The 25,780-nt window shown below is 43.8% G+C and overlaps 1 protein-coding gene and 1 long non-coding RNA gene across 2 annotated transcripts; one reads left to right on the forward strand and one right to left on the reverse strand.

Moving 5' to 3' along the window:
- The first annotated feature begins 4,504 nt into the window (after positions 1-4,504).
- LOC143821487 (uncharacterized) lies at positions 4,505-7,401 on the forward strand. The gene is made up of 3 exons (XR_013225815.1): positions 4,505-4,670; positions 5,418-5,521; positions 6,871-7,401. It is a non-coding gene; the product is annotated as an uncharacterized LOC143821487 (long non-coding RNA).
- On the reverse strand, positions 5,608-24,290 carry LOC143821486 (pyroglutamylated RF-amide peptide receptor-like). The gene is made up of 6 exons (XM_077305490.1): positions 23,556-24,290; positions 13,384-13,542; positions 12,244-12,305; positions 7,456-7,691; positions 7,085-7,182; positions 5,608-6,129 (listed from the first exon to the last, which is right to left on the reverse strand). The coding sequence occupies exons 1-6, from the start codon at positions 23,896-23,898 to the stop codon at positions 5,816-5,818; spliced, it is 1,212 nt and encodes a 403-aa protein (XP_077161605.1). The 5' UTR covers positions 23,899-24,290; the 3' UTR covers positions 5,608-5,815.
- Positions 24,291-25,780: the final 1,490 nt, after the last annotated feature.

The following is a 25,780-nucleotide window of genomic DNA, read 5'->3' on the forward strand; positions in this document are numbered from 1 at the left end:
CATATCTTTACCTTTCCTTACTACTGCTCTCCTTCCCACCCACCCACTGAACCCACCATCCTCCTCCCCTCCACCTCCAGCTATATTTATTACTGGAGAAGCAAGTTAATGTAGCTGCAAAAAAAGTTTGCTACCAACTCAGCCTAGCAAGTAAGATGGCTCCTTCCTTTTATATGGTTGGCCTGGCAACTTTGATCCACACAACTGTAACAGTGAAACTAGGTGACATTGGTGTCCCCTCAAAATCAGCTTGAAAACTCCAACTGGACCAGATTTTTTTTTTATTTGATTGGATTTCTATACCACCCTTCCATATGGCTCAGGGTGGTTTACATACAACATCACAGGGTTTACATGGAACGAGACAACATACAACATAGTCTATATACAACAATAACAACCCAACAGAGGTTCTAAACAACAACTTCTGTGGTCCCAACAATAACAACATACATAACTCCCTAGAGAGGTCAGTCTGCTTCAGGCCATGGAGGGGATGTCAGAGGGGGGGGGGGGACCTGTGTTCGGTCTCAGGCAAATGCCTGGTGGAGGAGCTCCCTTTTGCAGGCCCTGCGGAACTGGGGGAGTGCCGTGACTTGGCTATCAAGAGGAACTTAAGGAACATACTGCCATTCTGTGGAAATACCATTGACTGCTCATCTGCTACCAGGATTTGTTTAAGATCTTGGCTCTCACAAAGCCCTTCATGGCCTTGCCCCCCCCCCTTTCCCCCTGCACTCCAACACAACAACTTTGCCCATGTCAGCAGGGGCTTCTGCTAGTGCCAGCCTGCAAATGGGCAAAATCAACTGCTCATACCTGTGCTCTCTCCCTTGTGGCTCCCATATTGTGGAATGGCCTGGCCAAGGTGGCCAGGAAGGCATAGAACAATTATTCAAGAAGGCTTTTCTGCTCAAGTAAATGGTCACACTGTATAGAAGGATTCACCAACTTGGGACTGCGGTCCGGACTGCTGCATATAGTTTATTGTAAGTAGGATCCTATTGTTTAATTTCTATACCACTGAAGGTCTCATGTTAATGCTTATGCTTCAGGGTTTTTTTTTTTCATGGTTCCAGATTTCTTGGAAGAAAAGATTGCTTCGGTAGACAAAAACAGGGTGCATGTCCATTTTGTTGATTATATGGACTCATTATGCGTAATCTTCTTTGAGTCACTGTGAGAAAGGCAGATTATAAACAATGTAAATAAGTAACTTCCTAGCTCTTGCTGCATTTGCCCTCTTCCTTGGGTATAATACCTGCCTATTCATGCCCATCTTTCTATTACCTTGATTACCTTCTATCGTACGTGCCGTACCCATGCCCACTGGAACAAGAGAGGCAGATAGCCTAATGCTTCCCTTGCATTCTGAGTCACTTTCTCCCTGCTGCCTCTGTTGTGTTCAGCTTGTAGCATTCAGCTCAACACCCCCTAGGTCTTTGAGACTTGTGTGAGGTTTCCAGTTCTCTAGGAAACATGTATACACCAGCATGGTGTCAGGTTAGGATCTGGGAGACACAGGTTCGAATTCTACTCTGCCATGGAAGCTTGCTGTATGACCTTGGGCCAGGCATACACCCTTAGCATTGGCTTACCTCACAGGGGTATGAGGATAAAACAGAGGAGGGGAGACTGTTGTAAGCCACTTTGGTACCCCACTGAGGAGAAAAGCAGGGTATAAAATAAGGAAATAACTACAAGCTCTGGAAAACTCTATTTGCTGTCTGGGAAGAAAGAATAGCAATAATGATATTGTGGTTCCTTTAAATGCCTTTTTATTTCTTCTGAATGGTTGCCTCCAGGTTTAAATTATGGCAATTTTCGGTGCGTGATGCCTGCGAAATGAGAATTGCCAGTCTCCTATTTAACGCCGGAGAAAAGAGGACTGAGATGAATAATCACAATTAAGCTGAGCTTCCCTTTGTGGCTGCCAATATGTGCGACCCTGTCAGACACCTGAGATTTGTTTGTTGTTGATGTGCCGCTACAATAAATCCCAACAGTGCTAATGTAAATCAGTCCCGCTTAATCCTTCCTCGGTCTTGTAGGCAACTTAATTCCAGTGATTTTGAAGCCGTATTATGGTGTAAGTTTTCATGAGCCAGGGCCCATTTCATCTGGTGTATCAAATACTGCATTCAGTTGGCAAAGAGATTTAATACCTGGAGTTACAAAGAGCAGAAGGAAAGAAGGAAGAAGCAAGGAACTCCCAGTAGCCCAAAAACTTGCACCTCCATGCCAAAAGAACACTTTAATTCAATTTTAACGTAGACCCTTAAAGTCTGTAGCTCTTGGTATATAATTTCAAATATCTTCTTCAAAAAGCACATGCCTTGGCTCCTGCCTAGTGGAATAAGCTGCCAGTAGAGACCCAGGCCCTGATGGAACTGTCAAAGTTCCGCAGTGCGTGTAAAATAGCACTCTTCCACCAGGCCTATGGTTGAGGGCAGGATGAGTGAGGGTCATCTATGGGCCCCCCTCCCTTCAACATGCCCATCTCTCCACTCCAGTGACCCCCTGCACCTGGGAGATTACCTTACCATGGTGTAAAACAATGTATGAAAATGGTAACGGAAACGGTGAAATGTTAATTTTAAATTGTTTTATTGTGGTTTGAAATGGTTTTATTTGAATGCTAGAATTAAAGCCCATTAATACGGGCTTAATTAAATTAAGCCCATTAAATTAAAGCAAATACAACAGGTGCTAGCAGGGTGGAGGCGGAGAAATTGCAGAGAGACAGAGGTGGAAAGAAAGAGGGCCAAGAAGCAGGGAGTAGAGCCAGCCTTCCCCCCCCCCCATGCACCCACCTAGGGGCTGGGAAGCGGGGAGTGGAGCCAGTACCCATGGGCCAGGAAATGCTCCTGTGGCCTGTAGGGGAGTAGACCCAGCCCTCCCCATCCTGCACTCCCCCAGGGGCTGGGAAGCGTTCCTGCAGCCTCTGCAGCCTCTGTGAGGCTGTGGGAGCACTTTGCGGTCCATGGGGGAGTGGAGCCAACCCTCCCCACCCCGCACTCCTCCAGGGTCCAGGAAGCACTTCAGCAGCCTCTGCCCCTAGTCCTCCCTCTGCCCCTCATGCCTCTCCTCCTCCTTCCCCCCCTAGGCAGCAAACACGGCTGGGTGGACCCGACTTCCCCTTCCCAGTCCCTGGGAGCCTCACAGATGCCCACTTCTATCACCAGTGATGCCTAGGTGACAAATGGTGGTGATGTCACTGGGTTTTGGGGAGTTGGGCCTGAGGGGGGGGGCAATCCCCAGGACCAGGCCGGACAGGCCCTGAACAGTCTCCGCCCAGGAGGCTTCTTCCCAAGTATTAGGTGAGCAAATAGTTAAAGATGTGTTGTGAACTGCCCCGAGCCTGCTTGTAAGAAGGGGCAGTCTAAAAATGAAAGTATTATCTGTTCCACATAATATATTCCTGGTAAGACCTTGGAGACCTTGGACCTTGTCTCATGGCTGGAAGCTGGCATCCCATTTTTTAATGTGTTTGATGCTCACCAGAGAAGGTGTTAGTGGACATTACGGTAGCCACAGACACTACGTTGGGAACTTCTGCACTGCTATATATGTCCTTGCAACGTGGTTGCTGCATTGTTCATTGCCTTCAACCCAGGAGATAAGGAAGGTTTTAAATAAATAGTGTCTTGGGGGGCAGAGGAGATTATTGTTATGCAGATAGCAATGACAAGATATTTGGAAGAACATCTAAAACTATATGGGGATGTCCATGGAAGGTGTTCATTTTCTCTGTTTTCTGCTCCTGAGGTTTGTTTGTGTGCAGCTCACAGTGTTCACACCCCCAATCTTTTCTGCTGTGGTTAATTAACTCTGAGAGAGGTTAGGTACCCAGCTTTTCAAGCGCCTGACTTTTTAAAGAAGACAGGTGAAAGCCTATTGACCTTAAACTTTCTGTGTAAGCTGTTTATTATCTTGCTGTAATTGGATGCATTTTATGGCTGTTTTAGTGTACTGGGTTTTATGTTTAATTGAACATTTTAATTAATTTTTAAAGCTCCCTGGAGTCGAGGAGCAAAGGAAACAATTTACATAAATCTAGCCTTGTCTGTCACCTACCATTTGAAAAACACGTTAAAAAGTACTGCAGTAGAACAGACTTCAGACTATAAAAAAGTTATCCTCCTAACCGATCCATAATTAAAATAGAGCCAGCCCAAACATTTATCACCGTAGTCACCCACAGTGTTCCTGGACCTCTTGCAGCATCACAGAAGATTCTAGGATCATGCAGTTAGGTTATAGGCAACTGTACTCACTCCCAGCATTATCCATAATGTTGCTGCAAAGAATATTGACAGTAACCATCCGAATCTTGGGACAAATAAAAAAAACCTTCATGAAGAAGAGTGGAGGACAGTTTGGCAGGTCCAGGAATGCCTGTGACTCTGGCAAAAATCAACAGAACAAGTGGGTTAAGGCACCACAACAGACATGCAGCTATGAGATGACTGAGTTGACCTTTTGTCCCTGTGTTCCTTTCAGGGTCTCATGGGATGTGCAGCTGATTTCTGTGAGCTGTCATCTGTGCAGAAGGTCTAGGATGAATCCCTCCTATGGCAACTTTCCCAATCAAGGGCTCGGTTTCAAAACACAGCTTACAAAGAAGAACAGGAGCACCATGATAGCAAATATATGTAGACCATGAGATGGTAATAATAGCCAAGTCTGAACCACTAGATTAGCTATGGCCAGTCAAGAGGGTAGAGCCTACTGTAAGACAACAGTGTCCTTTTAGTTTAGGATAGGGAGGGAAAGTGACGTAACAGATCCTGATCTCGTCAGATCTGAAAAGCTAAGCAGGGCTGGCACTTGCCTGGGAGACCACCATGCAGAGGAAAGCTAATCCTTTGCTTCTCACTTGTCTTGAAAGGCCCTTGCTGGGTTCTCCATGAGTCATTTGCAATTGGATGGCACTTATAGAGAGCTTAGCTCCCTGGTGTCTTCATAGCAAGCTGGAGGGGATCTAAGGGTAGACTAAAAGGCGTGGAGTGTTATACCATGGTTGTGCTGAACCTGATGACGGTGCTGATTCATCAGATAAGGGCCTGCCCCTCTACTTTGTGCTTTCCATCACCTGCTATGCTTTGGTTGCCCAAGTGGAGCAACCTACCCTGAGGTCTCATTGCAGATATGGGATTTCTCTGCAGTCTCACTGAATGGCAGAAATGTACCATTCAGAAATGTTTGTTGCCCAGATATTTTCGGAGTAGATGCTGTTGGTAGGGTTAAGCCTTAAGGTAGTGAGTAATCTCCTTAATGTTTCCATCTGTATGTTGGCATTTTCCCAGGGAGATTGGGAGGGTATTTAGTTTGTCCTCCCTATAGGTTTAACTTTCATTGGTTGTCCAGTACAGCAGGGATTGACCACGCTTTCATTCTGCTTCATTTGCCCTCAGTGATACCAGCACACATCCAAATCTTATTGGCTGTGTCGCACCATGATGTCATTGTGTGTCCCCTGATTGGGAACATTCCTTGAAGGAAAAAGATTCTGTAGAGGGTAGGTATTGTTCCTGGAGAAACAATAGATAAAGTGAAATAATGACTGCAAATAGTTTATTAAAAGATGAATACATATGGAGATTTTGTAATGAAATATTTTCCCCTTTTATTCTCCCCCACCTTTGGGAACAGCTACATTCTCCAGAAATCAAAGCAAACAAATATTTGGCATCCCTACCCTTGAATAAACTCATTTCAATTAAGTGCTTGTTTTTTTGTGTCATCTGTCCACTAGGCAGCATGGCCTTGGGAACTCTACTTTTTGGGTCACTCACAGCAGAATGACTTTTGCTTAGGTTACGTGACTACTGACTCCTAGTTCCAGGTTCTCTACACTCAGTTGGCCTTGAGCACGTTGGCCCTCCTTCCTGTGGATGCATTTTGTTGATCCTACTTTGATTCTCTCTACGTGCTGGCTGTCCTGTTTGTCAGTCAGCTCATGGTTCCTAGAGCTGCAAAAGAGAATGGCCATGAAGTTTTTCTTGAAGTTCTCATTCATAAAGGTGTAGACGACAGGGTTATTGAAGGAGTTGGAGAACCCAACTGCTTGGACAATGGCAAAAATAATCTTTATGGTGATTTCACTGTAGTTTTCTTCAAGGGTATCTGTGGATAAATAAACAGATGAAATCTCAGTTTATTAGTCATGTATCTCTACAAATAATTTCTTTTCTCAATAATCCTCTCAGGGGTGTCACATATTTTACCTTACTAGGTAATTGTTTGACATACCAGACAAAGTGGCTCAGAGGCTAAGCTTTCTAAACAAATAAAACAGATCAGGCTCCTGAATATTGTACTGAATCAGAGCATTGTTCTGTTAAAGTCAATGCCTGCCCTTATTGACGTTCTCAGGTCTAGGTCTTTTACATTACCCAATTCTGTTAACTGGAGATGCCAGGGATTGAGCCTGGAGCCTTCTTAGTTCAAGGCTGCCACTGAGCACATCTTTCATGTGCTGAAGCCATCATGGAACATCTGCTAATGTTTAATTAAAGCAATGGTATGTTTTATCAATTAGACAATCTACAAACTGCATTGTGTGTCATCCCCAACAGGTGGATCCTATTCAAAGTCCCCAGAGTTGTGATTGCAGGGTTTACAAGATAAATTGAAATATTAATTGCCCAATAAACCTAGGCTCCTAGCTATAATCTAAATGAATATGCATTTTCATGATGTTAACAATACAGGCAGGATAATGACAGCAAAATATCCAGTTACATAATTCTGCAATATAACAAAAGTGCCTTGATGCAAATTGCTCTGTGGGTGTTCTGCAATGATGGATCAGAAAAATAATAATTTGTATGGCGCGAATTGTTAATTGTGTTTGTAATTTTTCAGGAGACTCTGTATTGAACAACCAGGATGGCTGTTTATTTTGATCACTTTGCTCAAGACTACTGATGTGCAATTCGGTCCCGAATCCGGTCTGAAGCACGCATCCCTAGAAGCAAACTCAGTTTGCCTACTATCCTTACTGACTAGATCAGGACTTGTTTCTAGCTGGAGTCCTGACAGATTTCAACTTTTGTTTGATCAGTCTGAAACTACTTACTGTATTCAAGCAACATGCAGACTACATGGAACGGTGCCCAACAAGCAGAGAAGAACAACACAACGATGACCAACATCACCACTGCTCGTTTCTTCTTCCTGGGGAAAGGCACAAGGGGAGAGGTCATGCTAAAATGGCCAGGTGGGAAAGCTCAGGCACTTTCCTGGGAACACAGAAGCTTCACCCAAGAGCATTAAGCCAAAGATAGAAGCAGGCTGGTACCTGCCTCCCAATCCCTGTGGGCCAACCCAGATGCCATCCACCCTCCAACTGGGACAGATCTTCTCCATTCTAGCAGGTTTCTCCATGTACCCTTGTTTCATGTACGTTCATTTTTTGTCTAAACACAGAGTTTTAAGTAGGTTCATTACCTTGTTATTTTAGCCATTTCATGGTGGCTGAGAGTACTCAGCACTGAGGAGTCGCCAATCCTCTTCTTGATCCACAATTCATATGCTATCATGGTGTAGAGGAACAGCATGACTGTCAGAGGCACCAGGAACAAGGCCACCAGGATGAAAATTGCATATGCACGACGCAGCTGATAACTGTGCCAGGATTCCAGACAGCAGACATGGTGCAGGTTATAAAGAAAGTCATATTTCACCTGACAGAGAGAAAAATCATTTAGAAATGTAGGACATTGTTGTTGTTGTTGTTGTTGTTTAATTTATTAACCACCACTCCCGAGTGGCTCATGGAGGTTTACAAAAAGTCCATCTAAAAGCCCATTATAATGGACTATCACAACATCCATAACAACAATCAACAACAGCAAACATGGTGGAACCCTCACCCCCCCTCCTAAATTGCTACCACTGCAAATTCCAATTCTATTTTAATGTTTCTGTTAAAGGAGTGGTTCAGCCATGTCTGTTTCTTACTTGCTTACTGTAGTATCAAGTGATGAGTTGCAGATTAAGCAACAAACTTTTTTATTACCTGATTGCTAGCTCATGAATATGTGAACAGTCTTTTCTACATTCCAACATGAATACAAAACTCTTGTGCCTTATTTATTCAGAATATCTAGCAGCTACTTGTCCATAAAAAATGGCCAAGGAATCCCACAAGCTGAAAAACAGGACCATACCAATCAACAAACAAAGAAGACAAAGAAAGAAAAGAAAAGAAGAGCTAATGATGCTGTGGGGCAGAAAGTTTACCAATAATGTCACAAACCCTATGCATTTTGCACTTTGCTTTACTGGGGATCTGAGGTATTGTGTAAAGAGATCCTTTAGGTTGAGACATGTTTCCAACCATAATTCCACTGGCTGTTATTTAATGAGCATGCTTGGCTTCTTGGGTCAATGCTGCTTTTCACTGTGGCTTTGACTTGGCTATGATAAGCAGCCAGTGTAGCTTCTCCCTCTTTGATGACTGCAGATTTTCACAGTAAGTTTGAAATTTTAGGTGACAGCCTTTAAAAAAAAGGTATTTTGGTACTTGGCAGCTGACATCCTTATGTTTTCTACAGCCACGTTAAATTTTGGGTTGAATACAGCACGGTGACCGTTTATGCACTGGGAACTTCACTGAGCATGTAGTCTGCAAAGGATTAATTGTTGCCAAAGTTGCTTATTATATGTAATATTAAATTGTATTTACATTGTGTGTCTTCCTAACTGCATTCTCACCTGCATTATATGCTCTGTGATCACTTTGGTATGGGCTAAGTTGCATTGTATCTATGTAATCATCGCAAAACACCAAATCTTATCGTTGCAATCTCCACTACTTTTATACTTTGTTTAGTTATCTTCAGAGGTTTGCCTTTATTCTGTACCTTTTGTAGAACAAAGCCCACTCACTGTCCTCTCTAGAGCAGACATACACATAGATGAGGTTATGAAGGAAAAGAAATTGTAAACTTCAACATCAAAGGACCACGAAAGGTAGACCGTGCAGGGTGAAATGCATGTAAAATTCAAATGCAATCAAGAAAAGCACAGAGGCTATTTATAATAGCAGTAACAAGCAATCTCCCTGAGTCAAACACCTAGAATTATTAAAGAATACCAACTCTCCTTGAAGTTAGTATTAGACTTTTTGATGAACTCCAGTTCAGCTGTTCCCTGCTGGTGTTTCCCTTTGAAGTTCTTTTGCTGGTGACTTTTAGACTGCGACTTGTGCAAGACCCACTGCTTTCTGGGTTCTGCTGTTTTTTTTAAATATTAGATCTGTCTTGGTATATTCTTTTGGCTAAGGGGTTGTCTGTGCATCCTACGTAAAGAGCAGGTGGGTATTGTTGCCACATGGAACGGCACTGAAGGATGAGCAAGTAGGCTCATTCAAGATGGTGCAGCTCATGTCCAGCAATAATATTGCCTGGGGGTTGAGACCTCTTTGGGGGTCGAATGACCCTTTCACAGGGGTTGCGGCAGGGCAAGCAGCTTGGCCTTGTGGGGTAGATCGAGATAGAGCGTTCATCTACCTGGAATAGTGGAAAAGAGTGAGATCGGCATGGTGGGACAAGAGGCAGAACCAAACTGAGAAACCTTGGGAAAAAACCAATTTATATAAAATCAGGAACAATGGATCTTCATGCCATTGGTCAGTTTTGGTTTAATTTCTGCGCATCATTTTATGGTTGGGGGTCACCACGAAATAAGGAACTGTAAAAAAGGGTCGCGGCATTAGGAAGGTTGAGAACCACCGCCTTAGGATCTGGCTTTGTTGCAGGGTCTGATGCCTGGATTTGTCTCCCGATTAAGTAATCTGTTTGCTATTGGCAAGGATCTGTTTTGGGGGACAGAGAGAGGCTGTCTGTAAGCAAACAAAATGTCTGCCACCCACGGCCTGGGAGAGATATCAACCCAGCCTGAACTATAGTTCATTGTTGCCTGTTGGACAAGTGTGAATTGGGAGCCTTGGAAAGTCCCTGGAGGGAGCCCCTTTCAACAAAAGCTTAATATAGAAATGGGCCATTGAAGGTTTTCATGGACATGGGCTGTTGAAGCTTTTCACCTGGTAACTAAAGAGACCAGACATTTTTTCCCCCTCCAGGTTGTTGGCAACCCTCGTTTTTAATAATCTTGTAAATATCTGCAAAAGACAGTCCTGGGTTTTCCTTGTTCCTCCTCAGAGATTTACTGCACAGCTCTTCCTGCTAATGAGCTGTTTTACAGTTCTTGGCGCTGCACACTTAAAATGGAAATAAAATTCCTCCACACCCAGCAGTTGGGATAGATTAGCTATGCTTTCTAAAGTGGAAAATTAGAAACTGTGGTTGTAAATGAGAAGAACTCATCTCGATGGATAAAAGCGCTAATGGATGAGGTGTGACTTCCTCTGAAGAGGCGTGGAGCTGAAGGAAGATGAATTGAGCCTCTCTGTACCTAATCTTTTCTGGCATGAAAACTAAATTACTGAAGCTGGAAGTGTCAAATTGCTTCCTCTTGCCAAGTGGAAAAGAAGGGACCTTTTCTCACCTGTGTGTGTTTAGTTAGATCAAAATACTTCAGAGTAAATTATGGGATACATACTATCAGTGTTACTTCTCTCTGTCAGCATATTCCCTGTGCAAGGAAGTGCCATGCGGGGCTGTGTAAACCTTTCCAGTTGTATTGTTGTAACTGTCTACCATGTGATGACATTGTCCCACACCCATTAAAATTTTTTTGTGGTGTCAACCATGATGCCAGGACCGTTCACTGCAAAAATGCTATTTATGCTATTCCATATTGCTTTGAACAGGAGAAAATCCCATGTTGCTTGATTTGTTTGTAATTAATTTGGAAGAGCTTCCCAGGAGAACCCCTCAGTGAGTATAACTTGGCACAACACCATCTGCTTTCTCAGTCTTTGAAGAATTTGCATGTTTTTATAGCATAAACCTGTAAAAAATCTTATACATTTAACTGCATAGGTTTATAGATGAAAACAATAACTATTGCTCAGTTATATAGCCCTACGGAATTCCTCCTATTTTAAATAGTTTCAGAAAGCAAATATTGCACATGTGTTGGATCACAGAATAGAGCCACTGGAAACAGTTTCTGATTTACACGAGCTGTTTAACTTTGAGATGCATGTTAGGGATAGGGAACATTTATTAAACATACAAAGGAAGGGAGCAGCAGAGATGTAACACAGGAGAGGGGAATGGAAAGGAAATCTCAAATAATACAAATGTCAAAATCCCACTATATCCATGCACGAAATGTGTTACTACCCTGTCAAAATATTGTACTGTTTACAAATCTGAGATGTGTTTTATTGAATTAATGAGCATCTGGCTCCACAAACAAAGGGTTGTTTTAGAAAGTAATGATCTCTGTGACGGGACCCAGAAGAGGGGATAAAAGAAAACCCAGGAAAAGGGAGAGAAAATAATAATAAATGCAAGGTTTATTTTTCTCTCTGCAGCTCCTGACCCATAAAGGGCTAATGCCAAGCAGATTCAGCATATTAGACTGACAGGCTAAGAGGGGACGAGGCAAGAGTGAAAAAAGAGAAAGAAGACTCGTCATATTAGAGGTGCTAGTCTGAAAGGAGGCGAATCAATCAAGGGAGAGGTACTCAAGCAGGAATGCTTGAGGGGAAAAATCTGGATTCAGGGGAGAAAGGACCATTCAATAGCCTTGAGGGAAACTGTATTAACCTGAGGGGATTGCTTCAAGGCTGTGAAGTTTTCCCAGAGGAAAAAAGTACAACTCTCTCAGCCTCACAATAATCTACTGAAACTTCATCTATTTAAGGACATCCATCCATCTATTTAATAAAGTTCAATTTCTTATTGTTATCCTCTAAAGAGTCAGCGATCTGACCTCTGAGGAAAACCTGTATGCCTAAGGCACACTTTATTTCTGTCAGCCGGTTTAGAAATCTTTTTCTATTATAAGGGACCAGTGGTGAGACAATTTGAGAACTATTTAAAAAATAACATGCTACCAGGTGGACCAGCAAGAACAAAAAAAAAAAAGAAAAAGAAAATTAGGGAGCTTCCGTATTTTAAAGAAGACAAAGTTGTGTGTGTTAGTTCCCTGCCCCCTTCTTTTATATTTGGGTCCAAAAAGGGATGTTGTCACAACCTCCTTTAAAGACAACATGGACCAATGAGAGTTCAGGACAGACAGCTTTCTCACCCTGTTTAAGGATGTTGTTGATGGAGCACTTTAAGAAATGCATTTTCTTTCATTGTGACTGCCACTTACCTCTAAAGTCTGAACATAAAGCATAGGTGATCCTACAATGGTTGCTACCGTCCAGACACATCCTTATGAGAGAGAGACAGAGAGAGATGATGACCTTGAAATCTGCACGAATGTCTCCAGTCTGAGTCTACTTCAGACTTTCAATGTAATATAACAGAAGATAGAAGTTATGCAACTTGAGAAGCAACAAGAATTGATTTTGGTGCATCAGTCATGCCGAGCAAGTGCAAAATTGTAGAAGGCTTCTAGCCTTATTGAAAATGTTGCCAAATCCAGTCAGTTCCTCAGAACAAAATCTGGTGATTTCATTGAATCCATTTGGATGGGAAAGTCTGGATCATCCCAGCCTTGCCCACCCGGTGCCATTCCCAGGCACATGAGGGATTTTTTTTGTTTTATTTTGGCAATTGATTTTGGCAATATCATTCTAGGATTTCAGCAGTTTATATAAGTCTTCTGAATTCATTTCCCTTCATTTAGCTTTCATTCTTTTAAAAAGTAAGTATCTCTCTCTTTTTGTTGAGATCTACTTTCCCCCTTATATCACTACAATGAAAAGGGGCTACAGGTAAACATGAAGGAACTTACTGTGTGGAAGCTGGCTGTGCTATACCAGAAGCCACAGCAGTAACTGAGAAACCCCGGAAGCTGATCTCTGTGAAAGTCTTCAAGCACAGCCAATAAAAGGTTGGGAATATGAATTCCATTATGAATTGTTAATTTCACAATGGTGCCCATAGCAGGCAGTAACACTTTTCCTGGTACCTACCAAGATGAGGGATTTGGCAAGCAGTACTTCTGACTGACCCTGGAAATCTGCTTGGCTGTACAGAACTTTAAAAATGTTGCTTTGGCAGCAGTTGCTGCCACTGCACAAGAATCCTGACTGCATGACTGAAGGTAAGCAATATGTATGCAAGAAAATATTGTAAAAACAATATGTTCCTTTAAAAGGCATCCTGTTAAACAGAGCTTCTGCCTGAAATGCTGAAGAGTTACTATTACAGTTATGCATAATCAGCATTGGCACCTGGTCATTGCTGACATGCGTTGGATTTGAAACAAATGCTTGCTGGCAAAAAGTTGTATCCCACTAGCTTTGGTCCCTCCCAGGGTATATCTCATGCAACCAAGTCATACCAAGCATTTTGTAGGCTCGCTTATTTGTGTACTGCCTCTGGATCTTCATGGGGTGGACAATGCCTTGGTACCTCTCTATGGCGATGCAAGTCATGGTCAGGGTGCTACTGACGACAGCCGTGGTCTGTATGAAGGGGACCATCTTGCACACAAAGGGGCCTGGGAAAAAAGAAAGATACCTTTTAGTGTGCCGGGCAATCCTTTCAAGGAGCTAGGCAGGAATGGTTTAAGGATTTGTGGGGCCTGTTGCACCAGAGCCTGTTTAAGGATTTGTGGGGTCCAAGTAGAATATAGCTGTGGCAGGGACAGCCAGACTGGGGGCAGAAAGTCCCTCAACACAGGAAAGAGGTATCATTCTGCATGTCCTTAAAGTGGGAAAAGGGGAGGAGGAGAGAGAGTTACACGTGCTACATGGATAAACCAGCCCTGGAGCCAGGAGTATATTTATCACAATTGACTTTTATAATGAAATCTTTACAAGGGATAAATAAGTCAAGCCTTACTGAATCAGACCAGTGGTCCATCCAGTCCATCACTCTGTGTCTAACCAGATGCCACTGACGAAGCCTGTTGTTTGTTCCCAAAGCCTGAATTTCAGAGGAGTGTTGCTTCTTAACATTCATTCATTCATTCATTCATTCATTCATTCATTCATTCATTCATTCATGGGGGTTCCATTGAACTATCATGGCTAAGGGTAGTCTAGTAACCTGACTGGTGCTCTATCTACAGTAGCAGGCATCAGTTATTGTATTTTGGAGTGTTGAATTCCATTACTTGTTTATGCATTGCCTAAGGCAGGGCTTTTTATTGTCAGTTTTGAGTCTGTTGGCTGTTGAGTTTCATTGGGTGACACACTCTCCCTCATAGAGTTCCCTCTCAAAATATAACTGTTAACAATGGAAAACTACTTAGGCCAATTTGGCTTTACTTTGCATCTTATGGTTGGTCTAATATTCTTCTAGGATTTACCAGACATTTTAAAAGCCAGATTTGTTCAGCCTGGCTTTTCTGCATTTTCATTTTACTGGCTGGTAAGTTCTTGTTTCTTCAGAGTCTTTCCGATATCAAGCAGCTTTATTTCCAGTTTATCTCCCTGCAGTTTAAATCCATCATATGGACCCACCATACAGAGTAAAAATTGGTCATGATGCCAGACAGAGAACATTGACTGCTCATGTAAGCGGCTTACTAAATGTTACCAGCAGGAATTCACAGAGGGACACAATTCTGCTTTAGCTGGGCCACATCTCCAGATCCTTCTAATCACAATGGTGAGTCAAAGAGATCTTCCGTTGATGTAGGTCAACGACCCATTATGCACCCCCCCCCGTGCATAATGGGTCGTTGACCTACATCAACGGAAGATCTCTTTGACTCACCATTGTGATTAGAAGGATCTGGAGATGTGGAGAATAACGATCTGGAGATCTGGAGAATCTGAAGGATCTGGAGATCTGGAGAATAACGCACATTCGGAGTGGAATGGCGATGACTAAAATCACGATAACACACGGTGCCGGCTGCAACCGGCCACAGATACGGTGCTTGCTGCCGAAAAAGCCGCATTAGCGAAACGCGGAAGAAAGCGCAGCTTCCGGGTGACTGGGGCGCAACCAGAAGCAGCACTGGGATCGCTGCGTGCATAATCAGTTACTCTGGGTTTTGCCGCTGTTGTGTCCTGTCCCGTGCATAAGCGGTTTGCTTCGCTTCTTCCCCCTCCGCGTTTTCCCGAAATGTGACCCGAAATCGCCGTTTCGGCGGCTGTGCATAATGGGCCAACATGAGGGATCTCACAAACTACCAATGTGCAACCCCAGGAGAAGCATTCTGTGGACCACCCAGGGGGATAAAATGTGATGCCTGCCTCTGTTACTAAGGCAGAGGGAACCAAATCCATATTCCTACACTCTACTGTGTTCTCAGTCTCTTGTATGCTTATGGCAAATAAGACTAATGTCATAGCTGTCACAGTAGCTCTCAGCTAAAGGATAAAGCTTATCTTTGTCCTCATGTATAACGTGTTCAGTTGAGCTTGGTTTACAGCCAGAACCACACCTGATTTGCTTGGGAGCTCTCCTTGGTCCTGCAGAATCCAACTTTGCAGTGTTATCAGGATTCAGCTACTGGAATCCTGACATCTGTTGATTTGCTGACATGAGCAAGACTGGATTGCCCACAAAGTGCCCAGTGGGGTTTGCATGGAGCTTGGCTGAAGTGTACACTAAGATGGCCAGACTGGCCAGTGAGGTAGAGCAGGAGGGACACTGGTGCATGTGGTGACCAAGTGAAAGGAAGCCCCCCTATCCCTATTTCAAGAGAAAGGAGTACAAACGTGGTTGCATCACAAAGACTAACAAAAATTGTAGCCGGGAATAAGCTTTTGTGATTTACTGCTCACTTCTTCAGGCAGGTATTTAAAAAAGAGAGTCGTGACTCATGAAAGTTCATATTCTGACACAGTGTTAGTTTTTAAGGTGTTTTCTGCTGTTACAGACAGACTAACACAGGTACCCATCTTGATCAATCTCTTGAAATTCCAGAGGCAGCGAAGGAATCAGGAAGCTTTTGTTATTCTTCTAGCAACACTTCCAGAAGGAAAGAAAGAAAGAAAGAAAGAAAGAAAGAAAGAAAGAAAGAAAGAAAGAAAGAAAGAAAGAAAGAAAGAAAGAAAGAAAGAGAATGCATCTTTGAGTCACTTTTCTCTGCATTCTGTACCCCCCCCCCCCGCCATTACATTTATGGTACACAGCATATTTCTAGATGAAGCTGTGTGAGAGGATGTGTGAATTTGTATGTCTCTCCAAGAATAATGCTTAATTGCTTGAGATCTAGTGCTTGCACCCTTAGAGAGGAGACATCTCCCCCTCCCAGACGACATTCATCGATGGAATCTGCCTTTATGCACGCAACTGGAATTTTCATTATGCACCTGAGTACTTCAAATGCTGTAATGAGAACATCTTTTGTTGGAAGGAAAATATAGTTTTCAGAATAAACTATAAGGAAGGGTGGCCTATAAAAACATTATTGTTAGTAGAATTATATTGTAGGTACCAGGGGCAAAGCTCCTTGTATTTTAAACTACAATGGGCGCTAGCATGGGTGCCGGTGGGGTGGGGGCCTCACAGGGCTCCTTGTGGGCCCTCCCGCCATGCCGTCCCCACTGGCCCCTCCCCCCCGATTTTGCAGCCTCGGGGCAGCAACAGGAGCTCTTTGCACCGCGGCAAAGCCTTTCCACCACCCCTCCTCCCGGGCTCAGCATGGCGAAAGGTGCAGGCCCAGCACATCTCTGATGCACCAGGCCTGCTCTTCTCGCCACACCGATGCGTTTCCCCCTCCTCCCCCTGAGATCCTGGTTTCGGCGTGGCCAGAAGAGCAGGCCCACCATGTCTCTGACACGGTGAGCCTGCTATTCTGGGTGCATCAAAGCCTTCCCACTACTGCCCTCCCCACCCAGTGTCCCGGCCTCGACACTCGGACGGGCCAATCGGGTGCCGCTTCACGGCTCCTGATTGGCCCCTCCGAGTTCTTATCACAGACTCGCCCCGCCCCTTTCTCCTCCCACCTAGCCCTTACTGTTTGATTTTTACAGATATGGTGCAGATATGGTTTACAGATATGGTGCAGCAACAGCAGAGGGTGGTGCCTGCAATCAGTCCCAGGCTATGAGCAATTAGACCAGGCTAAAACCCAGACAAAAGCAGCACTCTCCTGAAGGCTACAAGGATCTACTTGAGCTCAAACTCTTTGTTGTTGTTGTTGTTAGGTGCGAAGTCGTGTCCGACCCATTGTGACCCCATGGACAATGATCCTCCAGGCCTTCCTGTCCTCTACCATTCCCCAGAGTCCATTTAAGTTTGCACCGACTGCTTCAGTGACTCCATCCAGCCACCTCATTCTCTGTTGTCCCCTTCTCCTTTTGCCCTCAGTCGCTCCCAGCATTAGGCTCTTCTCCAGGGAGTCCTTCCTTCTCATGAGGTGGCCAAAGTATTTGAGTTTCATCTTCAGGATCTGGCCTTCTAAGGAGCAGTCTGGGCTGATCTCCTCTAGGACTGACCGGTTTGTTCACCTTGCAGTCCAAGGGACTCGCAAGAGTCTTCTCCAGCACCAGAGTTCAAAAGCCTCAAACTCTGTTATCTCACAAAGCAAACTCAAGCAATGCTTCCTAGTAATTCAGCAGTTTAGGAAAGGCTAAAACCCCCCCAAAACAAACAAAAACAAAAAACACTTCCCAGAAGCTCTCTCCTGGGTTCTGTCTCCCAGTCCAGCTGGCTCAGTTCTCAAAATGTATTGGTAAAGATTGATTGATTGAAGTATGAAAATGAGTCTTGATTGGTGAGGGAAATGCCACACCTGGACCATTTATGCACTGGAGGTTTCATGCTGGGCTGCAGGCTGGAGTTTTAGTCATGGCAGATTGCCCCACTTCTTCCTGCACCCATACGGGGGAGCATTTGGATTGGTGCACCTCAGCCACCCTCTATTTGTGCTCCTGCATGGGAGCTGGGGCAATGAAGTTCTCAGTGCATAAACGGTCCTGTACATGAAGAATAAACCCCATCCTTTCTTGTGCACCTGAACTGAGTTACATGAATAGGTGATGCGCCAGTCATTTGATATAAGTATTTTCATTAAAAGCTCACCACTTTTGAATGGTTCACTTGAGTGGGAAAAATCAATTTGAAGCAAACTACCGGAAACAATTACATACTGCCAGTGGTGCAATTTTGTATTATCAGAGCTGAGCAAAGTGATGGGCTGAGTCTACAGGCTCACCTTGGTTTTAAAGGAATTCCATTAATGCCGGAGCTCTGGGAAACTTCAGAATGGAACTGACTATGCAAACTGCCAGGCATCTAAAGTCATGTCCTGAAGGAATGAACTAAAACACAACTATTACTGCAGGGACTGCAAATTAAAAATAAGATAAGTTGTTGCTTTTGTTCCATTTGTATGTAATGCATATTACAAAGCTGACACGATTCTAAATGTTGGCATTAGCATGACAATCATGTCTGAGGAAAAGTATGAAACAGTAATAATAATAATACCATAAATTAATACATTTTGACAGCAATAGCAGAAGGAATGTGAACCAAGTCCTCAAGAGGTGTTACAGGACTGTCACCCATCTATGCTTCTCCATGGTAACATCTTCTAAAAGAAATGTGTGCCATGATGTTATAATTTCCAGCCCCTGCAATTAGCAGACAAATCAGCTGAAGAGCACTCAGGAAATGACATCATGTGACATGTTTATTTGTCAGGGAGACAGGAGATTCAAGTTTATGGCAAATACATGTCTTGAAAACATCTAGTGAGAATCTGCTAATGATGAGCTATTGTGTACAAAGATATCTTAAAAGCAGGGTGTCATCTAGTTATATCATCCCCATTATTCTGCTTGGCAGTAGAAAGCAATCCAACACAAGAGCAGTTTTCCATTACGATCTTTGCTAGACCAGCCATAAGCCGGAGGTTAGTGAGAGTTAGGTCAGTTTCCATTTTACATGTGATTTTTTAAAAGAGGTATATACTTATTTTAAAGTATACACCTAAAATATCATGTGTGAATGTGACAAGCATGTATGATACAGATATAAACCAATCAAAGGGCTGGGATAGGTTTTAACTTCTTTTTTTTAGGGGTTTGCTGCTATTAGCAGAAGTGAGCCGATTCCATTTGTTCTACTCCACGTTTTGTGGGTTTGTTATCTTGGAGAGCTTCTAAAATAAATGTTGGAATTGTTTCATATGCAGTTTGCTAAAAAAATTTTGCATTTACATCTTTTGTTCCCTTCCGGGTTACCAGTGCATGCACATTGATATGAATGCATCACAAATTTTGTGCTGTGATTTAATCAATAGATATATCACATATCCTCCCTCCAAAGGACGCACACTTAATCACTGGGGATGGGCTGTTCATAATGATTGGCAGCCCTGAATGCCAAGAAGAAGAAGAAGAAGAAGAAGAAGAAGAAGAAGAAGAAGAAGAAGAAGAAGAAGAAGAAGAAGAAGATGCTGCTTTTTTCTATCCAAAGGAGTCTCAAAGCGGCTTACAGTCGCCTTCCCCTTCCTCTCCCCACAACAGACACCCTGTGAGGTGGGTGAGGCTGAGAGAGCCCTGATATCACTGCCCAGTCAGAACAGCTTCATCAGTGCTGTGGCCAGCCCAAGGTCACCCAGCTTAGAAGTCCGCACGCACCTCACAGGATTTCTGTTGTGGGGAGAGGAAAGGGAAGATGAATGTAAGACGCTTTGAGACTCCTTTGGGTAGAGAAAAGTGGCATATAAGAACCAACTCTTCTTCTTCTAAAAACTGATGTACATGTTGTTAATTTTCATCACAATATTAAAGCTCCTATTACTATGATTGCCACTCCTGTGTGTTTTATCATGGTAATAGGGAGAAAAGGAGCTACTGTTTCATGCCAGAGGTCTCCGTTGATTCCTGGCCCACCTGACATGCACCTTGCCTCGACCAGGGCCTGGGCTTTTTTGGTCCTGACCCCTACCTAATGGAAAGAGCTCCCAGAAGACCTAAGTGCCCTGCCGGAGCTATCACAGTTCTGCAGGCCTGCAAAATGGGGCTCTTCCACCAGGTGTCTGGTTGAGGCCGGGATGAGGAACATCTACTGAGTCCCTCCTCTGAGCACCCCTCCTTGTGGCCCAGGGGGCTGGTAGGGGGCCATTGAGTGGACAGGAGAGAAGACGGTTGGGTGGGTTAGAGTTGGTGTATTCGGGTTTCGTGTTTTAAAGCTTAATATAAATCATCACGAGCCAGCTAGATTGGGAGTGGCGGTCAACAAACAAATAAAACAGAATAAATAAATAAATAGATATGATGATACTTTTTTTGCAGGGTATTAGCTTCTCACTCCCAAGAAGTTAAATGTATATTTGCCAGGATTTTGAGCAAAGAGCATGGAGCCTTTTAAAAAGCTTATATAAATGGGGAAAAAATATAAAGACATTGCAACAGAGGGTCAATCGCTCAACTCAAACAGTATAAAGATCTATGTCATAATATAATCAGTCTGATAGGAATTTCCACTCCCCCCCTCCTGCTTCAATGCTTTCACCAGAAGCCTGCCACATCAAGGATCAAGGGGAAACCTTTCTTATTGCTTTACCTCTCCATCTCTTTGAGTCCCTTTGTGTGAAAAGTGAGGTAAACAAATACACTGCCTTCTGGTTTGGGGAGAGATTGTTGCTATCCAGGATGGACCTGTGACACCCCCCCCCCCCTGCACTGCTCTCATCCGCACCCTGAGGAGGGCTCTGCTGGTGGCAGGCAGATTGGTTGTTAAGCAGTCTGGGTAAACATTTAAAGTTTTTGACTTTATTCTGTCATCACTTTTGGCCAGCTTTAAAATGCGCAAATAGATAAATACCAGGAGCAGCTTCACTTGCTAATTTTGTGTTTGTCTGGCTGTTATCGAAGGCACAGGAGCAGAAAAATGTTGGCAACCTTAATTCAGGGCTACGTACTGTAACCCAGGTGTAGTCAACCTGTGGTCCTCCAGATGTCCATGGACTACAATTCCCATGAGCCCCTGCCAGCATTTGCTCATGGGAATTGTAGTCCATGAACATCTGGAGGACCACAGGTTGACTACCCCTCCTCTAACCAACACAGTAAATCCACCTAAAGATGTGCAGGTTTCATATCCTGCAATATATTTTTAGGTGCTTATAGCGGCTGCTCCAGCAGCATTTTCATTTTACAGACTCATAGCAATCCTAATTCTGGCAATTCCAATGATTGGTTCTGCACGGTGGCTCAATAACACCTTCCCTGCCTTACCTTGTGGTTCTTTGCAATGGCGTTCTACTTGCCTAGCCAGTAAACAGCAGCATAGTAGGCAGGTATAATGGGGCTGCAAAGAAGCCTGGCACAATGAAAGTAAAAGGGCAAGCATTTCTCCCTCTTGTATGTCCGTGGCATTTTAGGTCCCTTTGGGGGAGAACTACCAATCCTGTCTTGGTTGCATTTGCTGTAACAGGTTGATGTGGTCACACTTCAAGTTTCTTTGTGAAGCAGATGTTCGTCATGGAGCCGGCCTTCCCTGGGAAGGTAAAGCTGCTCCTGCCCCCAGCCTTGTCTCCTCCTTCCCCACCTGTAGAAGCTGCCTGCAATGTGACCGATTCTGGGAAACTTCATTAGGTTGCACAGAACTCCTCCACCCCTTGGGTGCAAAAGTCTGCCCCCAAGGTTCCCAAAAGGATATTTTCTATTCATCAACCATTCATGCTGTCTAATGGTTGCTGGAATACTGAGAGCCAGAGCAGGAGTAGGACTGAGGCAGGCCTGGGTTCACATCTCAGTTAACGCTCCTGGATGCTCTTGAGCCATTCATCATCTGTCAGCCCGATCTGTTTTACAGGCTGTGGAGGAGAGAATGTTAGCGGTGAGGGTTGAGAAGAGATGATAAAAATACAGAATAAAGCTCTTCCTATCAGGACTAAAGATATCGCTATGTGAACGGCGGACTTGGGTTCTTATCTGCCCTTCCGTACCTCCCTTTTTTGGGATAGATATTGGGAATTTATATGGTTTTTTGCTTCATCTTGTTTTCTCTCTATCTGCTGTATTTTTTGTCCGTGGTTTTAAGGGGAATTTTACTGGGGGGTTTTATACAGACGTTTGTAGCCCGTCACAAGCTGTTGGGAGTGGTGGGTAAGAACTATAATAATAATAGTAATATTATTACTATTGATGATGATGATGATGATGATGGTGATGATAAGGGTGCCACATGAAATACACATACCGCTAAAGGAATAAGACTGGAGGAAAGCCTTAACAGGAACCATAGATCTTAATGTGGCAGTGCAATTTCTTTCCTGGAATTTGTATGCAGGAGTGGAGAACAATTTAGGGACACTGCAAGAATCTGTGTCTTCTGCTCACAACACAAAGATAATAACCATTTCTAATAAGTGTCTCAAGTATACAAAAACTGTCAACTGTGGCGCTATTAAGCCGTTTTTATGCCCACAGAAAAATGATTCAAATCTATATTATGCAGCCTTTCGGGGCCTTTGGATGAGGAACATGGTATACCATTAAGCTAGTTGAGGACAGGCATTTTAGCATGGATGATCTGCATTGCAAAAGTTGACTGCATGCATTTGCAAGCAACTGCCCCAAGCTTATGATGAAAGCTCATTTCATTTGGTGAAATGAGCGTGACCATGGATGGGATACCAAGCCCTGTATGCAATATTCCACACACATTCTCAGTTTATGTTAGCTCCCCTGTCCAACAGGATCCTCCCCATGTCTCCTGAAAAGCCACAATGTTTGCCAAGAAGCCCCCTCTGGAGCAGCACACCATGAGATGCAAAGCGTTGGGGGCAAAATACTATAATGCTCCTCTCCTGTACAGTTGTAGAAGAATCTCCACTAGTAGGAAGGGGGCAGGGCTGGATCTCAGCTTCACAATTAAAACAGAAAGTTTGTGGATCCCTAGCAGTTATGTTGGATGCTTCTTCACACCCCTGCAAGACAAAAGAAAGCCAGTAATTTTATTCCCTTACTGCTGTTTTATAGGGATTCTGTCTACTGGTTGCAAGAGAAAGCAGAGATGCCATGAGCATATTAAAAATGCTGACACTAATCATTTGTGCAAATGACTGAAACTTGAACTTGATTTTAATCAATTATAGGTATCAAGGCATCAGATTTTCTTAAAAAAAATTCTTCCACTCTCTGGTTTGGATCCAATCAGCTTTTCGCGACAGTTGGAGGAACATGTGGCATAATAAGGAGGGGAAGTGGGTGAGGCTTAGTAAAAAAAAGGGTGGATCTTGCCCCCATATGTCAAAATTATTAAGTTTCATGAGTTGGGAAGGAAATGCAACAGAGAGCAGATGCCACTTAAAACAAAACATATGAGAGAAAAATGGCTTGCTTTTCATAGTGAGGGGCACAATCCGCCAAAATTTCTCCCACACAAGCCAAGTAGAAACAATTGAGAGTGGCTCATTTTCCGCAAAGCCTCCAATTTATTTCCACCATGGTTGCTTAGGAACTGTTCCCAGTGAGCATGAAGTGTACAATTCAAAGAGTACTGTAATTTGGTTTACACTGGTCAACATGCACAATGCAAATCAATAACGGAGCAGTTCCAAATAAAAAGAGACAGTCATTTAAAACTTACCACCCAGCCATTCTGAGGAAACGTTTTGTAGAAGTGTGAAGGGAATACAGAAGAAAGTGACCAGCAGATCGCTGCATGCCAAGGAGCAGATGAAGATATTGGTAGCTGTTCTCATAGTTTTTTTCCTAATGATGATATAGACCACTAGGCTGTTTCCAAAAAGTGCCAGTAGAAAGATGGCTACGTAGAGCACCAGGAAGATGACCTTGGCACTGAGAGGCAATTCAGGGATATACACAAGTGGTTTGAGGCCATAAGTAGTGATGAACTCTTGCCTGGTCATATTGTGTTCTTGAAGAAGCCTGTTCAGAGCTTCGGGAGTTACGTTCAGCCGCCTTTCCATGGTCTTATTCTGTTTTCATCATGTCAGCTGTGCCGTGTCCACTATCTAGGAATTGTTCCCGGTGTCCATAAGTGTGAATTCCAAACTAGTCCGCGAGATGAGCTCTCCAAGGTCCTGAATTCAAAGGCTGCCCTCTTTTCTGCAGTTCTTCAAAATGTGGACTGATTGGGTAGAGCCTGACCCACGAATGAAGCTGTGTTGTGCTCAGAATTCATGGCCCAAGATGCTGGATCATAGGACTGCCCCAGTCCGGTTCCTTCCATTTCAGAGTTCAACTCAGCTGCTGTGGAGGAGTAGCTTCTTTCCGCAATTCCAAATTATTAGATCCTCAGGCGAATGTGCTTGAAGCCCCCCCATATTTTTTTAAACCTAAGAAATGCATAGTCAGTGTTGTCAGAATGATGTAAAGCCAGAACATCTAAGACAGAAAAAGTAGCCAAGGATTGGTAATCCCCCCCCCCCCGTTGTCCCCTCCACACACACAGAGTCACACACGGTAGTTATGTCGCCTGTCAGAGTGCATGAAGTCTTTAGCAATGCCGATTCAATTGTTCCTTTTCCTCAGAAGAGACTCTCACAGCCCTCTGCTATGCAGAGCAGACAGATGCTTCTTTTTGTCCAAAAGAACTGCGAGGAAAGAGGCTCGTAAGAATCTTAGACTACATGATGTTTGCCTTGGACCAATCGGAACAAAAGGCCAGTTAGCCAACAGCTGAGAATGTTTGCTGATAACAGCAGAGTCCTCGACAGCAGCATTCTGCATCCTGGACTGTAATCTATTAAAATCAGACTGGATCAGGCTGAACCACTTACCCCTGGTCCTCCTAACACTTACCAAGAGCTCCAAGGAGGCGAAATTGCAAGGATTTTCCCTGCCAGTAGATTACCTTCTGTGACGAACCTAGATTATGTCTGCAATCTTGAGCTGGTGTTGTTGATTAGTTAATTAAATGTTAAAGTGCAAGACAAGTTGTGGCTTATTTTTAATTAGAAAAAAAGGGCACATTGCCATGCAAGCCAGACAGGCGGGTTCATGCTTTAGTATCTAGCAGCAAAGATCAATGAAGTGGACAAGGCGCTGGATGCATCAACCCTGAGGAACAGGTCTCAAGTGGCTTGCCCTGAGGAATGGCATAACTGAAACTTATTACCAGATCAACTTCAGTGTTTGTTCCATAGTTGTTTCCCAGGCAGAGTAATTACTGGTTGGCCCTGGGCTTATTTGCTTAGCGTCCAAAGGGATAGACCAGGCTTCTAAAGCAACCTGGTTCTTCGGTTTACCAATGGGATTTATTCTTGAGGATTGTTAGCTTTGTCATCGTTTTTATCAGTAGGAGAAGAGGGTGACCTGGATGCACGGGGCATCCCTGTCCCACAACTAGGTGGTCAACTATTTTGGCCCCATACAATGAGAAGGGTGGGAAAAAAAACCCAGACACAATCCAGCTCAGCTTCCCCCATGCTCCAAATGCAAGGCCAGTTATAATAGGGCTTCTTGTAAATGTTGATGCAGGTCCTCTGCAGGAAAGAACCGGCCCAGAGGATGACTTCGGATGTCTCAGGGAGATGAAACCGGACACAAAAGTGAAAGGCATTCTTCCACTCTGTCCAGCCCTCACGGGTCCAAATTTACAGGGTAAATTCATCCCATCAGTGATTCAGAAGCAAAAGACAGAACAGCGATGACGTGTCAGTCTGAGATGCCACAACAGCACTTCTAGCAAGTTGCTTATTGTATAATTGGTATCTAGATTCCTCAGTGGAGACCCACATGGTGATCATTTGAGCCTTGAACGAGTGCTGAAAGTAGAGGCCTGTGAATCCTGGTAGTGTGCAGCTCAGAGCCTGGCAAGGCCCCTTATGGAAGGCCAATGTCCTAAAT

This window comes from Paroedura picta, chromosome 12 (assembly GCF_049243985.1).
Source record: "Paroedura picta isolate Pp20150507F chromosome 12, Ppicta_v3.0, whole genome shotgun sequence".
Taxonomy (NCBI): Eukaryota; Metazoa; Chordata; class Lepidosauria; order Squamata; family Gekkonidae; genus Paroedura; species Paroedura picta.

Excerpts from the sequence above, each read along its gene's own strand:
- LOC143821486 (XM_077305490.1), bottom strand. The coding sequence starts at position 23,898 with ATGGAAAGGCGGCTGAACGTAACTCCCGAAGCTCTGAACAGGCTTCTT. Across the intron at positions 13,543-23,555 it reads TTCCTCAGAATGGCTGGGTG|GCCCCTTTGTGTGCAAGATG; the intron begins GTAAGTTTTAAA and ends CTTTTTTCCCAG. Across the intron at positions 7,692-12,243 it reads TTTATGTTCAGACTTTAGAG|GTGAAATATGACTTTCTTTA; the intron begins GTAAGTGGCAGT and ends TCTCTCTGTCAG.